Below are 22,239 nucleotides of genomic sequence, written 5' to 3'. Positions count from 1 at the left end.
TGTAAAGTAAAATTTGGTGAAATTAGATAACTTCTTAAAAGCACAGAAGCACTTATTTTTTATATATTGAGATGCCAGAAAGTGGGTTTAAGATGAGATTTAGCAGTGAGGCTGTGTTGAACTGTGGGTTCTCATTGTTAGTAGTTAGGACAGGGCAGAGTTTCAATTGTTTGGATGAGAGTACTCGTGGATATACATTATCTTATACATATTTATAATGTATATGTGTGTGTATGCAGGCATGTATCTGTATGTGTGTGTATATATTTAAGTTTTCTTAAACCAGAAACTATTGCTTCATGCTATTTCTGATATACTTTCAGAGTGACTGATTCTATCTCTTTACAAATACAAACATTTGGTTATTAAAGTATTGTTGTACTGTTCGTTGTTGTTTAGTCGCCAAGTCATGTCGACTCTTTTGTGACCCCATGGACTGGAGCCCACTAGGCTCCTCTGTCTGTGTCCCAGGCAAGAATACTGGAGTGGCTTGCCATTTCCTTCTCCAAATATTGTATTACCTTAATATTAACATTCTACTAATAAGGTTAAAAAAACCTTATTATAGATATGTTAGTCTCTTCTGATTGCTAGGCCCCCAATTCCAAGTTTCAGGTTTTAGGAGGTGTATACAGTGGTGACTGTTTTAATATATCCTTGTAAATTCAGAGCATAGTGGCACTAAAGCTATTAGAACGATGTGATGTGATTATGTAGATAGATGAGTGAATTCCTCAGTGAAAGATGTACCCTTTATGAATTACACATGTGAACTGCAGTGAGTAGGAGGTGCTTTTTAGTAAGGATGTATTCTCTAATTAGTTATCTTGGGAAGTTTATCTAAATCACCAAAATAACAGAACTACACTTAAAATTATTTGTTTCAGTATTATTTGTATGTTTAGGTAATAGAATCCACTCTTTGATATAATAAGTCTGGAAGAGTGCCTACCATTTGGTAGGTGCCTAGTAACTATTTTTTGAGGCAATGAATAAATATTGTATTGGAAAATGAAATAAATGGGAATTGACTCACTCTGGCCAGTTTTTTCAGTAAGTGTAGAAGTGTATCTAGTGATACTTGCTAAAATGTGTTTAAGTAGAAGCTGCTACTCTTAGCAAATCATCAGAATTTTAAAAACTAAAAAAGAAATCTAAGTGCATAGCGCAGAGAATTATCACAGAGTGAACACAGCTGTGTAATGCCACTTGGGAAAATACCTTAAGGTCTAAGTTGTTCTACAATAAACAGAATTGATTCTGAATTATAAATTAATCTTGGTTTGATTTCAGAATCTTCTTGGGTGAACAAACAATATGATTTAAATGGTATAAAATGCCTCTCTGAAATATGAGTCCTAGTACTCATGTAGGAGCACCAAATAGCAATTTGCAGTTTTCATTCATCAGAGATTTATATTTGTGGTTTTGTGAATAATTTAAAAAGTTTTTTATAGATATGAAAATAACTATGCTTAACTAGTGTTTGTCATTATTATCTATGGTGATGGAGACAATACAGTGAAATAGCACTAAGCCTATATTGATTTAGTCTTAATGGTTCTTAATGAAAACTTTAATTAATGCTTTAATATAATTTAGGGCATCCATGTAGACAAGTTAAGAAAATACTTTGTTGGACCATACAAACTTTTGACTCTTCTTTCTTATCCCCAAGTAGCAAAAACTAAACAAGCATTTCTTATTATTGGCTTTGGAAAGAGTTGGGCAAATGACTATTGTTAGATATCTTGTATTGCAAATAATTTTTGTTTTGTAAATATGACCTAGAACTGTCCGAGCCTTAAATAGTAATACTCCTGTATATTGTTAACTACCAAATTTACCTAGCTCTTCTATACCTTTCCAGATCTGTTTTTAAATATCTCTTTATAAACAAAATCAGTAAAACAATGTTAGAAAAGTCCTGCTAAGACAGTTCTCATACTGATTAGAAAGATGGACGTTCCAGTTTAGCTGGGTTGAGTCTTACTGTACAGTAAGGGTTTCATAGTAGCTAAGGGTTTCACAGTAGTCACAGATTTAAAAACACATTTGTTTGGTTATTTATTGGCATGATGTTGGATTTGAACCTAATACATGACTAAACTATTGGTAAGGGGAAAAAAAACACTTTGAATATATTTGTTCTGCATATCCTCTGGTGATAATATGGAACATTAATTGGATCACAGGATATATGTAGGGGGAGAGAAAAGAGTGATTTTGATTGATCTACCATGAATATAAATATGAAAGTCTATATTTTTCTACCTTTTTATAGATGATTCCAAGTTTAAATTCCTTAGTTTTAGGCATTAAATGTAGGGAAATTTTAAGTTTATGGATTTATATCCAGCCTAGATTATTGAGCTTATTCTTTAATTAAAAAATATAAAATGAAGAATTTCTCATACCTGTCTCCCATCTGCCAAGTTTTCTCCCTTTTCTCTAAACTTGTTAATTTTTGTATATCCTATGCAAATATGAATATATATTTTATGGCCCTCCTTTTTAACATTCTTTTTCTTATACATACAAAAAAAGATTTGGTTGCATCAGTGATTTTTAAGGACAAGTATCTGAGCATTTATGCAGTTAAAAAATGTTTTAAACCAAACACTAGAGTGTCATGGTGAGGAAGAAAGATTGGAATGATTAGCTTTATATTCTACCCTTTTCCTACTTTTGCATTCTCTAAAGATAACCAGATTCTACTAATAGCCACACCCTGCTGGCAAGAGTAGAGAGTCTAGAGCAGCATTTTTAGCCCGTTTGTATGTTTAATAACACTGGGACTACTGGAGAAGAGTGAACCAAGGGAAGAGGGCAAGGACCTGAGTAGAACAATTTTCACCGTATCCTGTGTGGGACGAAACAAGAACTTGAGGTAGAACTCGGTAGAAGAGTGGGTTAGGACAGTGTGAAGAGTGAACCAAGGGAAGAGGGCAGGGACCTGAGTAGAACAATTTTCACCGTATCCTGTGTGGGACGAAACAAGAACTTGAGGTAGGACTCAGTAGAAGAGTGGGTTAGGACAGCGTGCAATTGTGCTGATTGTGTCAGTTACTAAAACTCTCAAGTTGACCTCTTCGTATCATCATGGAACATTTTCATGAACCTGCATATTTGTTTACAAAGTCTTGGTTTTCTTATCCAAAGGTTTATAAATATTTAAAAAATCTCTAACTGAACAGACTTAATGGCACTTTCATAGAAATAGCTAATTTGATGCTAAACATTGTACTAGCTTATTCATGTCTTTTTCAGAGATAACATTTTTTTTTTTCCCTTCTGCAAGTGTTAGAAATGCACCCTGCTTTTGACACACTTCCTTTCTTTTGCAGAATGGCACTAATGTGTAAGGTGGAAATTTGGTAAACTGAATATACACAACGTTGGCTCTTATGTTTTACAACTTTGGATATTGGGAGGGATCATCTGCATAGGATATACTAAAACACCATTTGAAAGCATGTTTATAGTTTGGAGAATAGCTAGATAGCAAATTTTAAATGAAGTGATAATTTTGTATATAAAGTCCATTAAATAAAATAAATTAATCCTAAAGAACTTTTAAAATTACAGACATTCCACTGCCCTTCTCCCAAAAAGATGTCATTTCGAAAAATGGATCCTAGCTGTACAATAGGATTTTACTGTCGAAATGTTCAGGACTTCAAACGAGCTTCTGAAGAAATCACTAAGGTACTTTTATTTTAAATATCATAATAATATTTGTAAATGATCTAATTTTTATTAGAAATAGCCTATCAGAAGATAAGAATCCATAATTTATACTACAGTTATAAAATTTCCCCTTGAATGTTAATATTATTAGGAATATTGTGAACCAGAAAATATAACTTTGGGGATTCTTAGCCTTTGAGGATGATGAAACCACTTCTTGACCAGTTGAAAGTATTGACTGATCCACTAGGTGGCACTGTTGAAATAAAAATCTGTGCAAACTGTAGCCATGTGCAAGCAATTAGGTTATATTTTATTTGAAGATTTTAAAAGGGCAATACCTTAGGGGGTAGAAAAAAATTAATGAAGTATTTGATCAAGCCAAATTGTGCATTATTTCTTGTTAGTCCAAGTGCTTCTTTGATTTTTTTTTAAAGAGGAATGGTATTTTTGGATTTCTCAGAACTGCTTTATCAAATGAGCTGTGTTGTTACCTTCCAATAACCTTGTTTAATCTGATCTATTCTACTTATAGGATCTTTGAAGTAGGTTTATTTGACTCCTCTTATTACCTTTAAACTTCTGCATTTTTCTGGCCATTGAGTACTGCTAAAATATTTATAGGGCCTTAAGGTCTGTGTATATTTGGTAGTTTGGAAAGATTACTTATTTAGGAAGTAAGCATAATTGGATGGCTCTCTTTATTAGTATCAGTAGTTACAGATTATCACTTATGGTAAGTAAAGCCAGTACTAGAATCATTTTTAGGAATTCTTAGTTTGAGCTCAGTTATAATAGTTTGCCTTATAACTGATTTATTTCCAGTTAATTTTATTCAGGAAAATGGACATAGTGGGTTGAAATTTTATCTTTATAATGTAAAAATAGAATGAAAAAGTTAAGTAAAAAGTTTCATTTGAGTTAGGTTAGTTTACTTGACTTGCCATGTAAAAGAGGAAATTTAACAGGAATATGACAGAAAAATGAATGAGAAGAGGAGAAAATGAGATATGTGAGAACATTTTCTTATTCCTCATTTCTCACAGTTGTCGTCTTTTCACTCTCCTTTTCAACCTGAAGGGCCAAGTGAACATAAGGAAATATGTTTTCTCCATTTTCTCTTCTTTATTACTTGAAATTAGTATATACATTTGTATATTTCATTTTGACAATGCTCTGTCTTTAAAAGGTGTTATGTATGTACTAAAATATACAGATGCAGATGATACTGTAATATGGACTGATGTTGATGAACATTTTTCCATTAAAAAGTCCCATTTCTGTTTCCATTAGTTTATTTTCTATCTAAGTTGAAATAAGTATATTTAGAACAATGAAGTAATTACCTCTGGAATAGAAAACAGCCCGAATTATTATTACCAAATTGAAAAACAATTATATTCATAAATGAGTTGCATGTTGATATTTTCTGATTAAAAACAGATAGTTTTGTGGTTTTTATACTAATAATTATAGTTTTTATGCTGGAAAACTACTTAGAAGTTATTGTGCTTGATGTATCCTAGTGATATGCAATGTTAAAGCAAAGAGAAAACATGCTGAAATATCATATGGAAGTATTGAGAATTTTGCTAGAGTCTATTAACTTTGGTTTAATTATACTTTTTTTCTTAATAGTGTTTTGTAGCAGTATCAAAAACTCACTGTTTTAATTAATAGCTTGATCATTTACTTTTGCTTGGAAGATTGTAAGTTAAGCAGCTTTCCTTCTTAAAAGCTGAATTTGGCATTTTTAAACTAATTTTTTTTCTTTGAAAATTAAAACTTAAATTATTTGTTTCTATATAGGATATATTTTCCATTTTCTCATTTTGAAAATGAGGCCAGATAATCTAGATTCTCATGTTTAATTTGTAGTGCTATACGAATGAATATTCTAATGCTTTTGCGACATGAGTTTTAAAATGTTAATAAAAATTGTTAATTCAGTGTTTAGCAGAGCTCAGTCCAGCAAGTATCTGAATAACTATCATGTTGAAAGCATAAAATGACCAAGCCATAATCCCTGCTTTTGCTCTCAAGTAGCATTTATAGTTCAGGAGGCAGAATCAGAGAAGAAGACATGCATTACATTGAATGTGATAAGCATTCATACAGAAATAGAAATAAATTGATAGGGGAAGGAAGAAGGTTACAATGAGAGAGATGTCACGTCCAAGTCAAAGTTCTGTATTGTGATGGTGATATTTAATATGGGCCTTAAAGTGCGGGCTTACTTCCTATTGGCTCAGGGAGAAGGGAGTGTGCTTCAGCAGGGGAAATAACAAAAGGAAAGGTATCGGAAAAGAAAAATGTAGTTTCTTTAGAGAGTGGCAGATAGTCCAATTTGTTAGGGGCCATGGATACATGTAGGCAGTATTTCTGTCTTCTAATGACCTGAATCAGAAGTCCTAGAGATTTGGCCTGGGACCCTTCATTTCTAACAAACCTCCCAAGTAACCTTGTACATCAAATTTGAGAACCACTGATACACAACCCAAGGTGTAATACTTGATGTTTTTAGGTGACAGTAGGACAAATACTCTAATACTTATATATACGTATTCATAATAGAAAAGTATAGCTGGCTTATTAAACATGTGGTTTCCTCCTTATCATTGACCTGTACAAGGCTATTTGAGTTAAAATTCTGAAAAGAGGGACTTCCTTAGTGGTCCAGTGGCTAAGACTCTGCATGCTCCCATTGCAGGGGGCCTGAGTTCAATGTCTGGTTGGGGAACTAGATCCCACATGCCACACCTAAGACTAAGTGCAGCCAAATAAATTGATTAATTAAAAAAATAAAATTCTGAAAAGAAAAATGTTCATTAATTGTAATAGAGATGACATATACAGTGAAAATAAGGAAACACTATAGTAAATAGTAAAGGATGAGGCTAGAAAAGGAGGTTGGAATAATATTGTAGAGAATTTTGAATGCCAGGCTGAAGAAGTTTGTACTTTTACAATATGTTGACATTATTAGATTAGTTTTTAAAGATGTCAAACGTACAGAAATATAGAGGATAGCATAATAAATACCCATGGGCTATTATTAAGCTTAAGGAAAAGTAAAGCCCTCATATATTATTGAAGTGTATTACCCTTCCCCAATCTTATTCTCTTATTCCTTCCAAGTGGCAACCACTATCCTAAATTAGTATACTTGATATATCCATAAACAACATATACTGTTTTGTATGTTCTTAAACTTGTCATTAATTATATATTTATATAAAAATATATATATCCTTTTGGAACTTTTTCATTTGACTGACTTGGAGATTTTATCTGTTCATGTTGGTCTAGCTGATTCATTTAAACTGCAAAAGAGTAATACTTTTTACAATATCCGTTCACTTCAGTCACTTAGTCGTGTCCGACTCTTTGCGACCCCATAGACGGCAGCAAAGAGACGGCAGCAGACCTCATTGGACTGCAGCATCCCAGGCTTCCCTGTCTATCACCAACTCCCGGAACTTGCTCAAACTCATGTCCATTGAGTCGGTGATACCATCCAACCATCTCGTCCTCTGTTGTCCCCTTCTCCTCCTGCCTTCGGTCTTTCCCAGCATCAGGGTCTTTTCCAATGAGTCAGTTTTTTGCATCAGGTGGCCAAAGTATTGGAGTTTCAGCTTCAGTGTCAGTCCTTCCAATGAACACCCGGGACTGATCTCCTTTAGGATGGACTGGTTGGATCTCCTTGCAGTCCAAGGGACTCTCAAGAGTCTTCTCCAACACCACAGTTCAAAAGCATCAATTCTTCGGCACTCAGCTTTCTTTATAGTCCAACTCTCACATCCATACATGCTGCTGCTGCTGCTGCTGCTAAGTTGCTTCAGTTGTGTCCAACTCTGTGCGACCCCATAGATGGTAGCCCACCAGGCTCTGCCATCTGTGGGATTCTGCAGGGAAGAACATGAGTGGGTTGCCGTTTCCTTCTTCAATGCATGAAAGTGAAAAGTGAAAGTGAAAAGTGAAAGTGAAGTCGCTCAGTTGTGTCCGACTCTCTGTGACCCCATGGACTGCAGCCTACCAGGCTCCTCTGTCCATGGGATTTTCCAGGCAAGAGTACTGGAGTGGGTTGCCATTACCTTCTCTGCATCCATACATGACTACTGGAAAAATCATAGCTTTGACTAGATGGACCTTTGTTGGCAAAGTGATGTCTCTGCTTTTTAATATGCTTTCTAGGTTGGTCATAGCATTTCCTCTAAGGAGCAAGCGTCTTTTAATTTCATGGCTGCAGTCACCATCTGCAGTGATTTTGGAGCCCCCCAAAATAAAGTCTGTCATTGTTTCCATTGTTTCCCCATCTATTTGCCATGAAGTGATGGGACCAGATGCCATGATCTTTGTTTTTTGAATATTGAGTTTTAAGCCAATTTTTTCACTCCCCTCTTTCACTTTTATCAAGAGGCTGTTAGTTCTTCTTTGCTTTCTGCCATAGACTGGTGTCATCTGTGTATCTGAGGTTATTGATATTTCTCCTGGCATTCTTGATTCCAGCTTGTGCTTCATCCAGGCTGGCATTTTGCATGATGTACTCTGCATATAAGTTAAATAAACTGGGTGACAATAAATAGCCTTGACGTACTCCTTTTCCAATTTGGAACCAGGTCTGTTCCATGTCCAGTTCAAACTGTTGCTTCCTGACCTGCATACAGATTCCTTACAAGGCAGGTCAGGTGGTCTGGTATTCCCATCTCTTTAAGAATTTTTCATTTTGTTATGATCCACACAGTCAAGGGCTTTGGCATAGTCAATAAAGCAGAAGTAGATGTTTTTCTGGAACTCTCTTGCTTTTCCTGTGATCCAGTGAATGTTGGCAATTTGATCTCTGATTCCTCTGCCTTTTCTAAATCCAGCTTGAATATCTGGAAGTTCACAGTTCACATACTGTTGAAGCCTGGCTTGGAGAATTTTGAGCATTACTCAAAATTACATTTTACAATATAGTACATTAAAAAAATTTTTTTTGAATTTTTGAAGTATAGTTGATTTACATGTAGGTTAATTTCTGCTGTATAGTTATACATATATATTCTCAGTTATATGTATGTATATTCCTTTTCATGTTATATCTATTGTTTTATCATAGTGTATTGAATATAGTTTCCTATGCTATTCAGCAGGACCTTGTTTATCTATTTATTTAAGTATAGATGTTGAATGTCTTTTTTGTGTCTATTGTCCATCTGTATGTCTTCTTTAAAGAAGTAACTGTTTAGGTCTCCTTCCCATTTTTTGATTGGGTGGTTTTTTTAAAATATGGAGTTGTATGAGCTGTTTGTATATTTTAGATGTTAATCTGTTGTCAGTTGCATCATTTGCAAATATTTTCTCCCATTCTGTAGGTTGTCCTTTCTTTTTCTTGATGATTTCCTTTGATGTGCAAAAGCTTGTAAGTTTGCTTAGGTCCCATTTGTTTATTTTTGCTTTTCTTTCTTTTTCCTTGGGAAACTGATCTAAGAAAATACTACTATGATTTATGTCCAAGAAGGTTTGCCTGTGTTTTCTTCCAGGATTTTATGTTGTCATGTCTTATATTTAAGTCTTTAAGAAATTTTGAGTTTATTTTGTATATGGTATGAAGGAGTATTCTAATTTCATTGATTTATATGAGGCTGTCCAGCTTTCCCAACACTATCTGCTGAAGAGACCATCTTTTCCCCATTCTTGCCTCCTTTGTTGTAAATTAATTGATTGTAGCTGTATGGGTTTATTTCTGGGTTCTCACTTCTGTTTCATTCACCTATATGTCTGTCCGCCCCTCCCCCCCCCCCCAGTACCATGCTGTTCTGATTACTGTAGTTTTGCATTATTGTCTGAGTTCTGGGAGAATTTGCCTCCAGCTTTGTTCTTTTTCCTGAAGATTGCTTTTACAGGGTTTCTTGTTGTCCCATATAAATGTTAGGATTACTTGTTTTAGTTCTATGGTAAATGTCTGGGGTAATTTGATAAGGATTACATTAAGTCTGTGAATTGCTTTGGGTAGTACTCCCACTTTAACAATATTAATTCTTCGAATCCAAGAGCATGAGATCAGTTTGTTCTTTATATCTATGAGTCTGTTTCTGTTTTGTTTGTTCATTTGTTTAGTTTTATAGATTCCACATATAAGTGAAATCATGCAGATACTGGTTTTCTCTGACTGAGTTATTTCACTTAGTATAATACCCTCTAGGTCCATGTTGCCTCAAATGGCAAGATTTGATTCTTTTTTTTTTGACTGAGTACTATTCAACTGTGTGTGTGTGTGTGTGTGTGTGTGTGTGTAAAACATCTACTTTATTTGGTCATCATTCAGTGGACATCTAGGTTGCCTTCATATCTTGACTGTTGTAAATAGTGCTGTAATGAATATTGGGGTACCTATATCTTTTTAAATTAGTGTTTTCATTTCTTTGAGTAAATACCCTTAATTAGAATTGCTGGATTGTGTAGTAGGTTGAGTTTTAGTTTTTTGAGGAACTTCATAACTTTTCCATACTGCCTACAGCAATTTACATTCCCATCATTAGTGCATGAAGGTACCCTGTTCTCCACATCCTCACTAGCACTTATGTTTTGTCCTTTTGGTAACAGCCATTCTGATAGGTATGAAGTAATAGCTCATTATGGTTTGCTTTGCATTTCCCAAATGATTAGTGAAGTTAAGTATCTTTTATTGTGCTTGTTGGGCATCTGTGTGTTATCTTTGGAAAACTGTTTATTCTCATCTTCTGCTCATTTTCTAATCAGGTTGTTTGTGTTTTGATATTGAGTTATCTGAGTTTTTTATATAGTTTGGATTTTAACCCCTTATAAGGCATGTAATTTGCAAATATTTTCTCCCATTTAGTAGATTGTCTTTTCATTTTTTTGATGGTTTCCTTTGTTGTGCAAAAGCTTTTTATTTTGTTACAGTTCCGCTTTTTAAATTTTTGCTTTTGTTGCCTTGGGGTGTTAAAGTTTAAAAAATCATTACCAAGACTAATGTCAAGGAGCTTGCTACCTGTTTTCTTCTAGATGTTTATGGTTTCATTTAAGTCTTTCATCCATTTTGAGTTTATTTTTGCATACGGTGTGAGAAAGTAGTCTGATTCTTTTACTTGTGGCTGTCCAGTATCCCCAATACCATTTATTGAAGAGGACTTTTTTCTGCCATTGTGTATTGTTGTTTTCTTTGTCTTAGATTAATGAAGCATATGAACGTGAGTTTATTTCTGGGCTCTTTATTCTGTTCCATTGATCTGTTTCTGTGCCAGTACCATACTGATTTGATCACTATAGCTTTGTAGTATAGCTTGAAATAAGGGAGCTTGAAACTTCCAGCTTTGTTCTTCATTCTCAAGAATCTCTCTGGATATTTGGTGTCTTTTATGATTTCATATAAATTTTAGAATTATTTGTTTCCTTTATGCAAAAAATGCCATTGGTAATTTGATAGAGATTACATTTACTGCAGATTACTTTCAGTAGTATTTTAATAATATTGAGTCTTCCAATTCAGTTATTTGTCTTCTTTAGTTTCTTTTGTCATGTTTTCAGAGTACAGGTCTTTAACCTTCTTGGTTAAATTTACTCCTAGGTATATTGTTCTTTTTGATGCAGTTGTAAATGAGATTTCCTTCATCTCTTTTTTTGATAGTTTGCTATTAGTGTACAAAAATGCAAAAAAAAAAAAAAAAAGAAAACTGGAAAAACACAAAACACAAATATTTGTAGGTTAAACAGTGTGCTACTAAACAATCAAGAAGTCAATGAAGATATCAAAGAGTAAGTTTTTTTAAGAACCTTGAGACAAATAAAAATGAGAACATAACTTTCCAGAATCTGTAGACACAGCAAAAGCAGTTCTAAGAGGGAAGTTCATAGTTATAGAGGCCTACCTCAAGAAAAAAGAAAAATCTCAAATAAACAATCTAATTTTATATTTCAGGGAACTAGGAAAAAAAGAACTAACAAAACTCAAAGTAGTAGAATGTAGGAAATAATAAGGATGAGAGCAGAAATAAATGAAAGAGATTTAAAAAACAATAGAAAAAAGATTAATGAAACTAAGTGTTGGTTCTTTGAAATGATAAACAAAATTGACAATGTACAGCCAGACTCATCAAGAAAAGAGAACCCAAATAAATAAAATTGGAAATGAAGAGGAAAAATTGTGACCAATACCATTGGAATACAAAAAAGAATAAGAGAATACTGTGAACAATTATATGTCAACAAATTGGACAACCTAAAGGAAATGGATAAATTTCATAAACATACAATCTTCCAAGACCAAATCATGAAAAAATAGAAAATCTGAATAGATCAATTGTTAGTAATGAAGTTGAATCATTAATTTAAAAAAAACACTCCCAGCAAAATCTAGTTCTAGATGGCTTAACAGATGAATTCTGCCAAATGTTTAGAGAAGCATTAATTCCTGTCCTTCTCAAATTATTCCAAAAAATTGAAGAGAAAGTAACATTGGCCAGCATTAACCTAATACCAAATCCAGACAAAGACACTACCAAAAGTGAAAGGGGTGCGTATAGGCCAGTATCCCTGATGCACTCTCAAATAAAACATAGACAGTAAGCACTTGTTGTTAGTCTTAGCAATATTTTTTTTTTTAATATATCTCCTTGGGCAAGGGCAACAGAAGCAAAAATAAACAAATGAGACTACATTAAAAAGTTAATGCGCAGCAAAACCATCAGCAAAATGAAAAGGCAACCTATGGAATGGGAGAAAATATTTGCAAATGATATACCTGATAAGCGGTTGATATCTAAATATTTAAAGAATTCGTACAACTAAATAGCAAGCAAAACAAAAAACCCTATTTAAAAATGGACAGGGAACCTGAATAAACATTTTTCTAAAGAAGACATACAGATGGCTAACAAGCATATGAAAAGATGCTTAGCATCACAAATTATTAGGGAAATGCAAAATCGCAATAATTTACCATCTTACATACACACACTAGATGGTTAAAATTACAAAGACAATAACAAGGGTTGGTGAAGATGTGGAGAAAAGGAAACTGTCATGCACTGGTGATGGTAATATAAAGTAGTACAGCTGCTATGAGAAATAGCATGAAGATTCCTCAAAAAACTAAAAATAGAACTATGATACAATCCAGCATTACCACTTCTGGGTATTTATCGGAACAAAATGTAAACCCTAATTTAAGAAGATATATGTTGACTTACAATATTATGTTAGTTTTGGGCATATAGTGTATTCAATTTTCTTCTCGTAATTGATTTATTGTTTTATACATGTTGTTGGTTGTGGTTGAAAATGATGTCTGGTATGATTTTAATCTTCTTAAATTTATTGAGACTTGTTTTCTGACCTAACACATAATCTATCTTATAGAAAGTTCCATGTGCATTTGAGAAGAGTGAGCGTTCTGCTGTTTCTGACTGGAATGTCCTGTATATATTTATATTGAGTCCATCTGGTCTAATGTGTCATTTAAGGCTTATATTTCTTTATTGATTTTTCTGTCTGGATGATCTGTCCTTTGATATAAGTTGAGTATGAAAGTCCCCTACTATTGTTGTATTGTGTCTGTTTCTTCCTTTATTTATGTTGATATTTGCTTTATATATTTTGGTGCTCCTATGTTCAGTGCATGGGCTTCCCAGGTGGCTCAGTGGTAAGGAATCCACCTGCCAATGCAGGAGACTCAGAAATGGGTTCAATTCCTGGTTTGGGAAGATCCCTGGAGGGGGCAATGGCAACCCACTCCCATATTCTTGCCTGGATAATCCCACGGACAGAGAAGCCTGGTGGGCTGCTGTCCATGGGGTCATGAAGAGTCACACGACTGTGCGACTGAGTGTGCACACACCATGTGGGTGCTTCAATGTTTGCAAAATGTATCCTCTTACGGGATTGAACCTTTTATTCTTATAATGCCCTTCCTTGTGTTTTGTTAACAGTTTTAGTTTTAAAGTCTCATTTGTCTAAGTATTGCTATCCTAGCTTTTTTGTTTCCATTTTCATGGTATATCTTTTCCCATCTCTTCACTTTGATCAGTTGTCTTTAGGTTTGAAGTGAGTGTCTTGTAGGCGGCATATGTATTTGCATTCCTTTCTCACTTTCTTTTGTATATTTACTTTAAGTTTTTCCTTTGTGCTTACTGTGAGATTCACATATAACATTCTCTGCATATAGCAATCTCTTTTAAGTTGATAGTAACTTAATTTTGAACACATTCATTTTGACTCCATGTTTGATATTTTTGCTGACATATTTTGCATCTTTTTATTTAATGTATCCCTTGACTAATTATTGTATTTTTAAAGTTTTTGTACTGCTTTTGTCTTTTACCATTTGTACTTGCTTTATAAGTGACTGATTTACTACCTTTGTCATTTATTTACCTTTTCCACTGAGATTTTTACTTTTATATGCTTTCTTATTAATTAGTGCTTTTCTTTTTAACTTAGAGAAGTCCCTTTAGCACTTTTTGTAGCATTTTAGTGGTGATAAACTCTTTTAGCTTTTATTTATTTGTAAAACTCTTAATCTGTTCTTCAGTTTTGAATGATAAGTTTGCTAGGTAGAGAATTCTTGGTTGGCAGTTTTTTCCTCTATGCACTTTGAATATGTCATACCACTCCTTTCCTGGCCTGTGAATTTTCTGCTGAAAATCTGCTCATAGCATTATGGGATTTCCCTGGTACAAAATAAGTTGCCATTCTCTTTCTACTTTTGAGATTCTCTTTTTATCCTTAACTTTTACCATTATAATGTGGCTGGTATGTTTTCCTTTGGGTCCATCTTATTTGGAATTCTCTGGGCTTCTTAGACCTGGGTATCTGTGTCCTTTCCCCAATTATGGAAATTTTCAGACATTATTCAAATAACTTTTTGGTCCTTTCTCTCTGTCTTCTCCTTCTGGGATCACTATAATCGAAACAGTATTCTGCTTGATATTATCCTAAAAGCCACTTTTTAAATTATTTTTTCATATTGCCACTCTGTCTGGATGTTTTCCATTGCTTTGTCTTCTAGATTCATGTTTCTATTTTGAAGCCATTCTGCTGTTGAACCCCTCTACTGTATTTTTCAGTTGTTGCAACTTCTGTTTGGTACTTTCTTATATTTTCTGTCTTTTTTTGAAATTCTCATTTTGCTCATCCATTCTTCTCCTGAGATCATAGGATCTTTATGATCATTGTTTTGAACTCATTATCAGATAGGTTGCTTATCTGTTTAATTAAGATTTTGGGGGAGGGCTTGGCTTTGTTTTTTGGTTTGGGACATATTCCTGTCTCCTCTTTTTGGCTGTCTGCTTGTCTGTATGTATTAGCTATAGTGGCTGCCTCTGACCTAAGGAGTGAGCTTGTATGGGAGCTGCACCATGCGGCTCAGAAAGGCACTCTCCCCTGGTCACCAGTGTCGGGTACTCTATGGGAGTCCTTTGTGTGGGCTCTGCGCCTGTGAGCTGTGATAGGACTGAGGCTGCTGTGTGGGGAGGGCTGGGCTCAGGGCCCTAGCCTGGCCTGATTGTGACTTGGCCATTGTGCAGGGAGGGCAGAACTTAAATTGCTTACCCACCCCAGTTGTGACTCAATATCTGCCTAGTGTAGGTAAGCATTGGTTAAAGTTTTGTATTTGTGAGGGGTGGGTGGAGTTCAAGGCACTTGCCTGGCCCTTTTGTAGGTCAGCTGCCATGTGGGTATGGTGGGGCTGGGGGGCTTGCCTAGCCATCTTGTGCCTTGACTGCTGTCCACCAGGGCAGGACCCAGGGTGCTCACCCATCCTGGCTCTTTTTGGAGTACCACCTGGTTTATTCTTGATACACCTGTGTTATTGAGAGCATACTGAGACCTGTCAGTGTTTTAAGGGGAGGAACCTCATTTAATACCTAATTTCAGGCTGACTGGGTGCCAGACCCTCAGTCAGCAGCTTTTAAAATATGCAGCTAAATGCAGTTTTGGGTCTGGGTCTTGTTCTGATGGGTGGGGCCATGCTCAGTAAATCTTTAATCCAATTTTCTGTTGATGGGCTGGGCTGGGCTGTGTTCCTTCCCTGTTGTTTGAGCTGAGGCCAAAGTATAGTGGAGGTAATGAAGATAATGCAGCCTCCTTCAAGAGGTTCCATGCATGCACTGCTGCACTCAGTGCCCCCCGCCCTTCAGCAGTCCACCACCAACCCATGCCTCCACTGGAGACTCCTGGACACTCACAGGCAAGTCTGGGTCAGTCTCTTGTGGGGACACTGCTTCTTTCTCCCAGATCAATCTCTCCCATCAGGAAGCTTCCATAAGCCTCTTATCCTTATCCATCAGAGGGAAGACAGAATGAAATCCACAATCACAGAAAACTAACCCCAAACTGATCACATGGACCACAGCCTTGTCTAACTCAGTGAAACTGAGCCATGCTGTGTAGGGCCACCTAAGACAGACGGATCATGGTGGAGAGTTCTGACAAAACGAGGTCCACTGGAGAAGGGAATGGCAAACCACTTCAGTATTCTTGCCTTGAGAACCCCATGAACAGTATGAAAAGGCAAAAAGATAGGACACTGAAAGATGAACTCCCCAGGTCAATAGGTGCCCATATGCTACTGGAGATCAGTGGAGAAACAACTCCAGAAAGAATGAAGAGATGGAGCCAAAGCAAAAACACCCAGTTATGGATGTGACTGGTGATGGAAGTAAAGTCTGATGCTGTAAAGAACAATATTGCTTAGGAACCTAGAATGTTAGGTCCATGAATCAAAGTAAACTGGAAGTGGTCAAACAGGAAATGGCAGGAGTGAACATTGACATTTTAGGAATCAGTGAACTAAAATGGACTGGAATGGGTGAATTTAACTCAGTTGACCATTATATCTACTACTATGGGCAATAATCGCTTAGAAGAAATGGAGGAGCCATCATTGTCAACAAAAGAGTCCAAAATGCAATTCTTGAATGCAGTCTCAAAGACAGAATATCTGTTCATTTCTAGGGCAAACCATTCAGTATCACAGTAATCCAAGTCTATGCCCCGACCAGTATGCTGAAGAAGCTGCAGTTAACTGGCTGTGTGAAGACCTATAAGACCTTCTAGAACTAACACCGATAAAAGATGACCTTTTCATTATAGTAGACTGGAATGCAAAAGTAGGAAGTCAAGAGAAACCTTGACTCAAGGCAAATTTGGCCTTGAGGTACAAAATGAAGCAGGTCAAAGGCTAAAAGTTTTGCCAAAAGAACGCACTGGTCATAGCAAACACCCTCTTCCAACAACACAAGAAAGATGCTAAACATGGACCTCACCAGGTGGTTAATACTGAAATCAGATTGATTATATTCTTTGCAGCCAAAGATGGGGAAGCTCTCTACAGTCAGCAAAAACAAGACCGGGAGCTGACTGTGGCTCAGATCATGAACTCCTTATTGCCAAATTCAGACTTAAATTGAAGAAAGTAGGGAAAACCACTAGACCATTCAGGTATGACCTAAATAAAATCGGTTATATGATTATACAGAGGAAGTGACACATAGATTCAAGGGTTTAGATCTGATGAAGTGCCTAAAGAACTATGGATGGAGGTTCATGATATTGTACAGGAGGCAGTGATCAAGACCATCCCTAAGAAAAAGAAATGCAGAAAGGCAAAATGGTTGTCTGAGGAGGCCTTGCAAATAACTGAGAAAAGAAGAGAAGCTAAAGTCAAAGGAGAGAAGGAAAGATATGCCCATTTGAATGTAGAGTTCCAACGAATAGCAAGGAGAGACAAGAAAGCCTTCCTCAGTGATCAATGCAAAGAAATGGAGGAAAACAATAGAATGGGAACGACTAGAGATCTCTTCAAGAAAATTAGAGATACCAGGGGAGCATTTCATGCAAAGATGGGCTCAATAAAGACAGAAATGGTATGGACCTAACAGAAGCAGAAGATATTAAGAAGACGTGGCAAGAATACACAGAAGGACTACCAAAAAAGATCTTCATGACCCAGATAACCATGATGGTGTGGTCACTCACCTAGAGTCAAACATCCTGGAATATGAAGTCAAGTGGGCCTTAGGAAGCATCACTACGAAGAAAGCTAGTGGAGGTGATGGGATTCCAGCTGAGCTATTTCAAATCCTGAAAGAATATGCTGTGAAAGTGTTGCACTCAATATGCCAGCAAATTTGGAAAACTCAGCAGTGGCCACAGGACTGGAAAAGGTCAGTTTTCATTCCAGTCCCAAAGAAAGGCAATGCCAAAGAATGTTCAAACTACTGCACTCATCTCACATGCTAGCAAAGTAATGCTCTAAATCCTCCAAGCCAGACTTCGACAATACGTGAACTGTGAACTTCCAGATGTTCAAGTTGGATTTAAAAAAGGCAGAGGAACCAGAGGTCAAATTGCCAACATCCATTGGATCATTGAAAAAGCGAGAGACTTCTTGAAAAACATCTACTTGTGCTTTATTGATTATGCCAAAGCCTTGACTGTGTGGATCACAACAAACTGTGAAAAATTTTTAAAGAGATGGAAATGCCAGACTACCTGATCTGCCTCCTGAGAAATCTGTATGCTGGTCAAGAAGCAACAGTTAGAACTGGATATGGAACAACAGACTGGTTCCAAATTGTGTAAGGAGTACGTCAAGGCTGTATACGGTCACCCTGCTTATTTAACTTATATGCAGAGTACATCATGCAAAATGCCAGCCTGGATGAAGCACAAGCTGGAATCAAGATGGAGGGGATCAATATCAGTAACCTCAGATGCACAGATGATACCACCTTTGTGGTAGAAAGCAAAGAAGAAGTAAAGAGCCTCTTGCTGAACATGAAAAAGGAGAGTAAAAAAGTTGGCTTAAAACTTAACATTCAGAAAACTAAGATCATGACATCTGGTCCCATCACTTCATGGCAAATAGATGGGGAAACAATGGAAACAGTAACAGACTTTATTCTTTTGGGCTCCAAAATCACTGCAGATGGTGACTGCCACCATGAAATTAAGACGCTTCCACCTTGGAAGAAACGCTATGACAAACATAGACAGCATATTAAAAAGCAGAGACATTACTTTGTTAACAAAGGTCCATCTAGTCAAAGCTATGGTTTTTCCAGTAGTCACACATGGCTTTGAGAGTCAGGCTATAAAGAAAGCTGAGCCCCGAAGAATTGATGCTTTTGAACTGTGGCTTTGGAGAAGACTCTTGAGAGTCAGTCCCTTGGACTGCAAGGAGATCCAACTAGTCAATCCTAAAGGAAACCAGTCCTGAATATTCACTGGAAGGACTGATGCTGAAGCTGATACTCCAATACTTTGGCCGCCTGATGCGAAAAACTGACTCATTTGAAAAGACCTTGATGCTGGGAAAGATTGAAGGCAGGAGGAGAAGGGGACAACAGAGAATGAGATGGTTGGATGGCATCACTGACTTGATGGACATGTATTTGAGCAAGCTCCGGGAGTTGGTGATGGACAGGGAAGCCTGGTGCGCTGCAGTCCATGGGGTTGCAGAGTCAGACATAACTGAGCGACTGAACTGATGGAGTTTTGTAGGGCCATAGTCAGTAACTGCTGGACTCCAGCCTAGGAGATTTGATGGTGTCCCCTGGATGACAGTTACAAAAAGTGGGGCTCTTGACAGTGTCTAAGCTCCATCTTGGGGAGTCTTGCTGAACTGTAGTGAGGCTACAGGAGTGCTCAGGGATGGTGTCCCCCTGCCTAATTTCCCTGGGAGTGCCTCTTTTGCCTGTATGTTTGTGGGCTCCTAAAGTCTGTCCCTTGGGATGAAGCTCTAGTTAAGTAAATAGGCCTTTTTACAGGAAGACAGGGTGGTGTTTCAGCCTCCTCTCTATGTAGTACCCTGCTGGCGGTGGCCTGTGAAGAACTGTGTGTGTGTGTGTTAGTCACTCAGTCGTGTCCGACTCTTTGCGACCCCACGAACCGTAGCCCATGAGACTCCTCTGTCCATCTAATTCTTCAGGCAAGAATACAAGAGTGGATTTCCATTCCCTTCTCCAGAAGATCTTCTCGACCCAGGGATCGAACCCTGGTCTCCTGCATTGCAAGCAGATTCTTTACTGTTTGAGCTAAAGGGAAGTGTCTAGTAATATTTATTTCCTTGAAGCCTGTTTCTGTGTTTTATTGTTATATAATTTAACCCCATACATATTTTAAATTCCACAAAGTGTTATTTTTTAAAGTCAGTGTTATCCTTTGTGATGCCCTTCAGTCTTTCCTGTATTACTTTATTTCCCTCTGGGATCATTTTACTTCTTTCTAAACACTTTCCTTTACTGTTTCTTTTGTGCTATTTGCTGGTGATAAATTCACTCAGTTCTTGTTTGTTTTAATACATTTTATTTTGTCTTTATTAAAAATTGGAATAATTGCATCCTTATAGAAAAGTTGTAAATATAATAAAATTATTTTTTTCTGAGCTGTTTGAGAGTAAGTTACCAACATGATGCCCCATACCCTTGAATAATTGTGCAATTCCTACATTCTCTTATCTGACTACTGTGAAAATGAAAGTGTTAGTCACTCAATCGTATCTGACTCTTTCTGACCCCATTGACTGTAGCCGCCAAGCTCCTCTATCTATGGAATTCTCCAGGCAAAAATACTGGAGTAGGTTGCTATTTCCTTCTCCAGGGGATCTTCCTGACCCAGGGATTGAACCGAGGTCTCCTGCATTGCAGGCGGACTCTTTACTGTCTGAGCTACCGACCAAACAACAGCATCAGCAACATAATGTTGTTCACTAATCACATGGTATGCTATGATCACATTTCTTTTTTCTCTGAATTTTATTTTCTTGGAGTAAATACTACCTCTCCCCTTTTTATTTCCTTTGCACCTACTGAGTTGTTTGTTGTTGTTTAGTCACTAAGTCGTGACCGACTGTTTGTGACCCCATGGGCTGTAGCCCACCAGGCGCCTCTCTCCGTGGGATTTCCCAGGCAAGAATTCTGAAGTGGGTTGCCATTTCCTTCTCCAGGGGATATTCCTGGTCCAGCGATTGAATCCTTGTCTCCTGCATTGTAGATGAAATTTTTACCACTGAGTCACCTGGGAATCCCATACTGACTGATATTTCTTTCAGTTTTTTACTCATATCTGTCAAGTACCTAGCAGCAAATTTTTCATGAATATAAATTAAGAAAATATATCATTTTCTTCTTTCCTTCTTTTTTCTGGAGACTTTTCTCTCTGTTTTCTCTTGGTTCCAGTCTTCTTTCTTCTCTTAACTTGATGCAGAATTGTCTGCTTGGAACTTCCTAATGCTACCTTTCTGCATTGAATCCCCTATCTTCTGAATCTTTAGTTTAATCTCTTGTTTTGCTGAAGCATGGGCTTCCCTCATAGCTCAGTTGGTAAAGAATTCGCCTGCAATGCAGGAGACCTTGGTTTGATTCCTAGGTTGGGAAGATCCTCTAGAGAAAGGATAGCTACCCACTCCAGTATTCTTGGGCTTCCCTTGTGGCTCAGCTGGTAAGAATCCGCCTGCAATGTGGGAGACCTGGGTTCAATCCCTGGGTTGGGAAGATCCCCTGGAGAAGGGAAAGGCTACCCACTCCAGTATTCTGGCCTGGAGAATTCCATGGACTATACAGTCCATGGGGGGTTGCAAAGAGTCGGACAACACAGGGCGACTGTCACTTTCACTTTGCTGAAGCATAGTTTCTAGTACCTTTCAAAGAAAAGGATGAGTGGATGATAAAGTTTTTGAATTCTTCCATGTCTGATCATCTTCATCTTTTCATTTATTGATAATTTGATATTATATAGAATTCTAGAGTGGAATAATCCCCTGCCTCCTGCCCCACCAAACGTTAGAGACATTGCTCTGCTCCCTTCTAGCGTCCAATGTTGCTGTTGAGAAGTTTAATGTCACTGTGAAAAAAAAAAGTGAAAAAAAAAAAAAGAAAAAAAATTGTCACTGTGGATTATTTTCCTCTGAATGTAAACATTTTTTTCTCTCTGAAGGTTTTCAGATTTGAATCCTGACTCCACCATCTCATGACTGTATACCTCTGGCCTCACTGTTTAACCTCTCTGTGCATCAGTTTTCTCATGGAATGAAAATAATTATAGCTACTTCTTGCAGTAGCATCATTATGAAGAGTAAATGATTGCTAGATTAGTACTCAGTAGGTACTATATAATGTGTCAGCTATTACTAATTATCCCTAGTATTCTAAAACTTCATTACTTCCTGGTTTCAATAAACTTCCTGGTTTATTCCTTTTCCTTGAGTCCTGTTTCCTTCCAGTCTGAGAAAAAAAAATTTTTTTAAATAGATATAACATTATTTCCTATCTGTTGTTTTCTTCATTCTTTCTTTCTGGAATTTTTGTTACATGGTTGTTGGACCCTCTGAATTGTCCACTAATTTTCCTGTATATTTTCCCTTTTATTTTCCTTGTCTTTATCTTTTTGTATTAGGAAATTTTCTCTATCTTTTAATGCTTTTGTTCTCAAATTTCAATCACAATATTTACACTTCTAGGAGTTATTTATATTTTTCTATTACTCATTTTTCATAGCATTCTTTCATTTTTTAATGGGTGTATTATCTTCTCTTCTCCCCCAAGG

The 22,239-nt window shown here is 36.6% G+C and overlaps 1 protein-coding gene across 11 annotated transcripts in view; it reads left to right on the top strand.

Moving 5' to 3' along the window:
* Nucleotides 1-22,239, top strand: part of ATG4C (autophagy related 4C cysteine peptidase) — a 97,081-nt gene that overhangs the window by 68,523 nt on the left and 6,319 nt on the right. For 10 of the 11 annotated variants that reach the window (XM_043877080.1, XM_043877074.1, XM_043877072.1 and 7 more), the window contains one exon: nt 3,589-3,708. The exons of the other annotated variant lie outside the window; for it this stretch is intronic. In XM_043877080.1, the coding sequence (XP_043733015.1) occupies nt 3,589-3,708 (120 nt within the window). The remainder of the gene's footprint in view (nt 1-3,588; nt 3,709-22,239) is intronic. 11 annotated transcript variants of the gene reach the window in all.

Source organism: Cervus elaphus, chromosome 20, assembly GCF_910594005.1.
Source record: "Cervus elaphus chromosome 20, mCerEla1.1, whole genome shotgun sequence".
NCBI lineage: Eukaryota > Metazoa > Chordata > Mammalia > Artiodactyla > Cervidae > Cervus > Cervus elaphus.
Note: the sequence above shows the minus strand (reverse complement) of the source record. Positions and strands in the feature narration are given on the sequence as shown.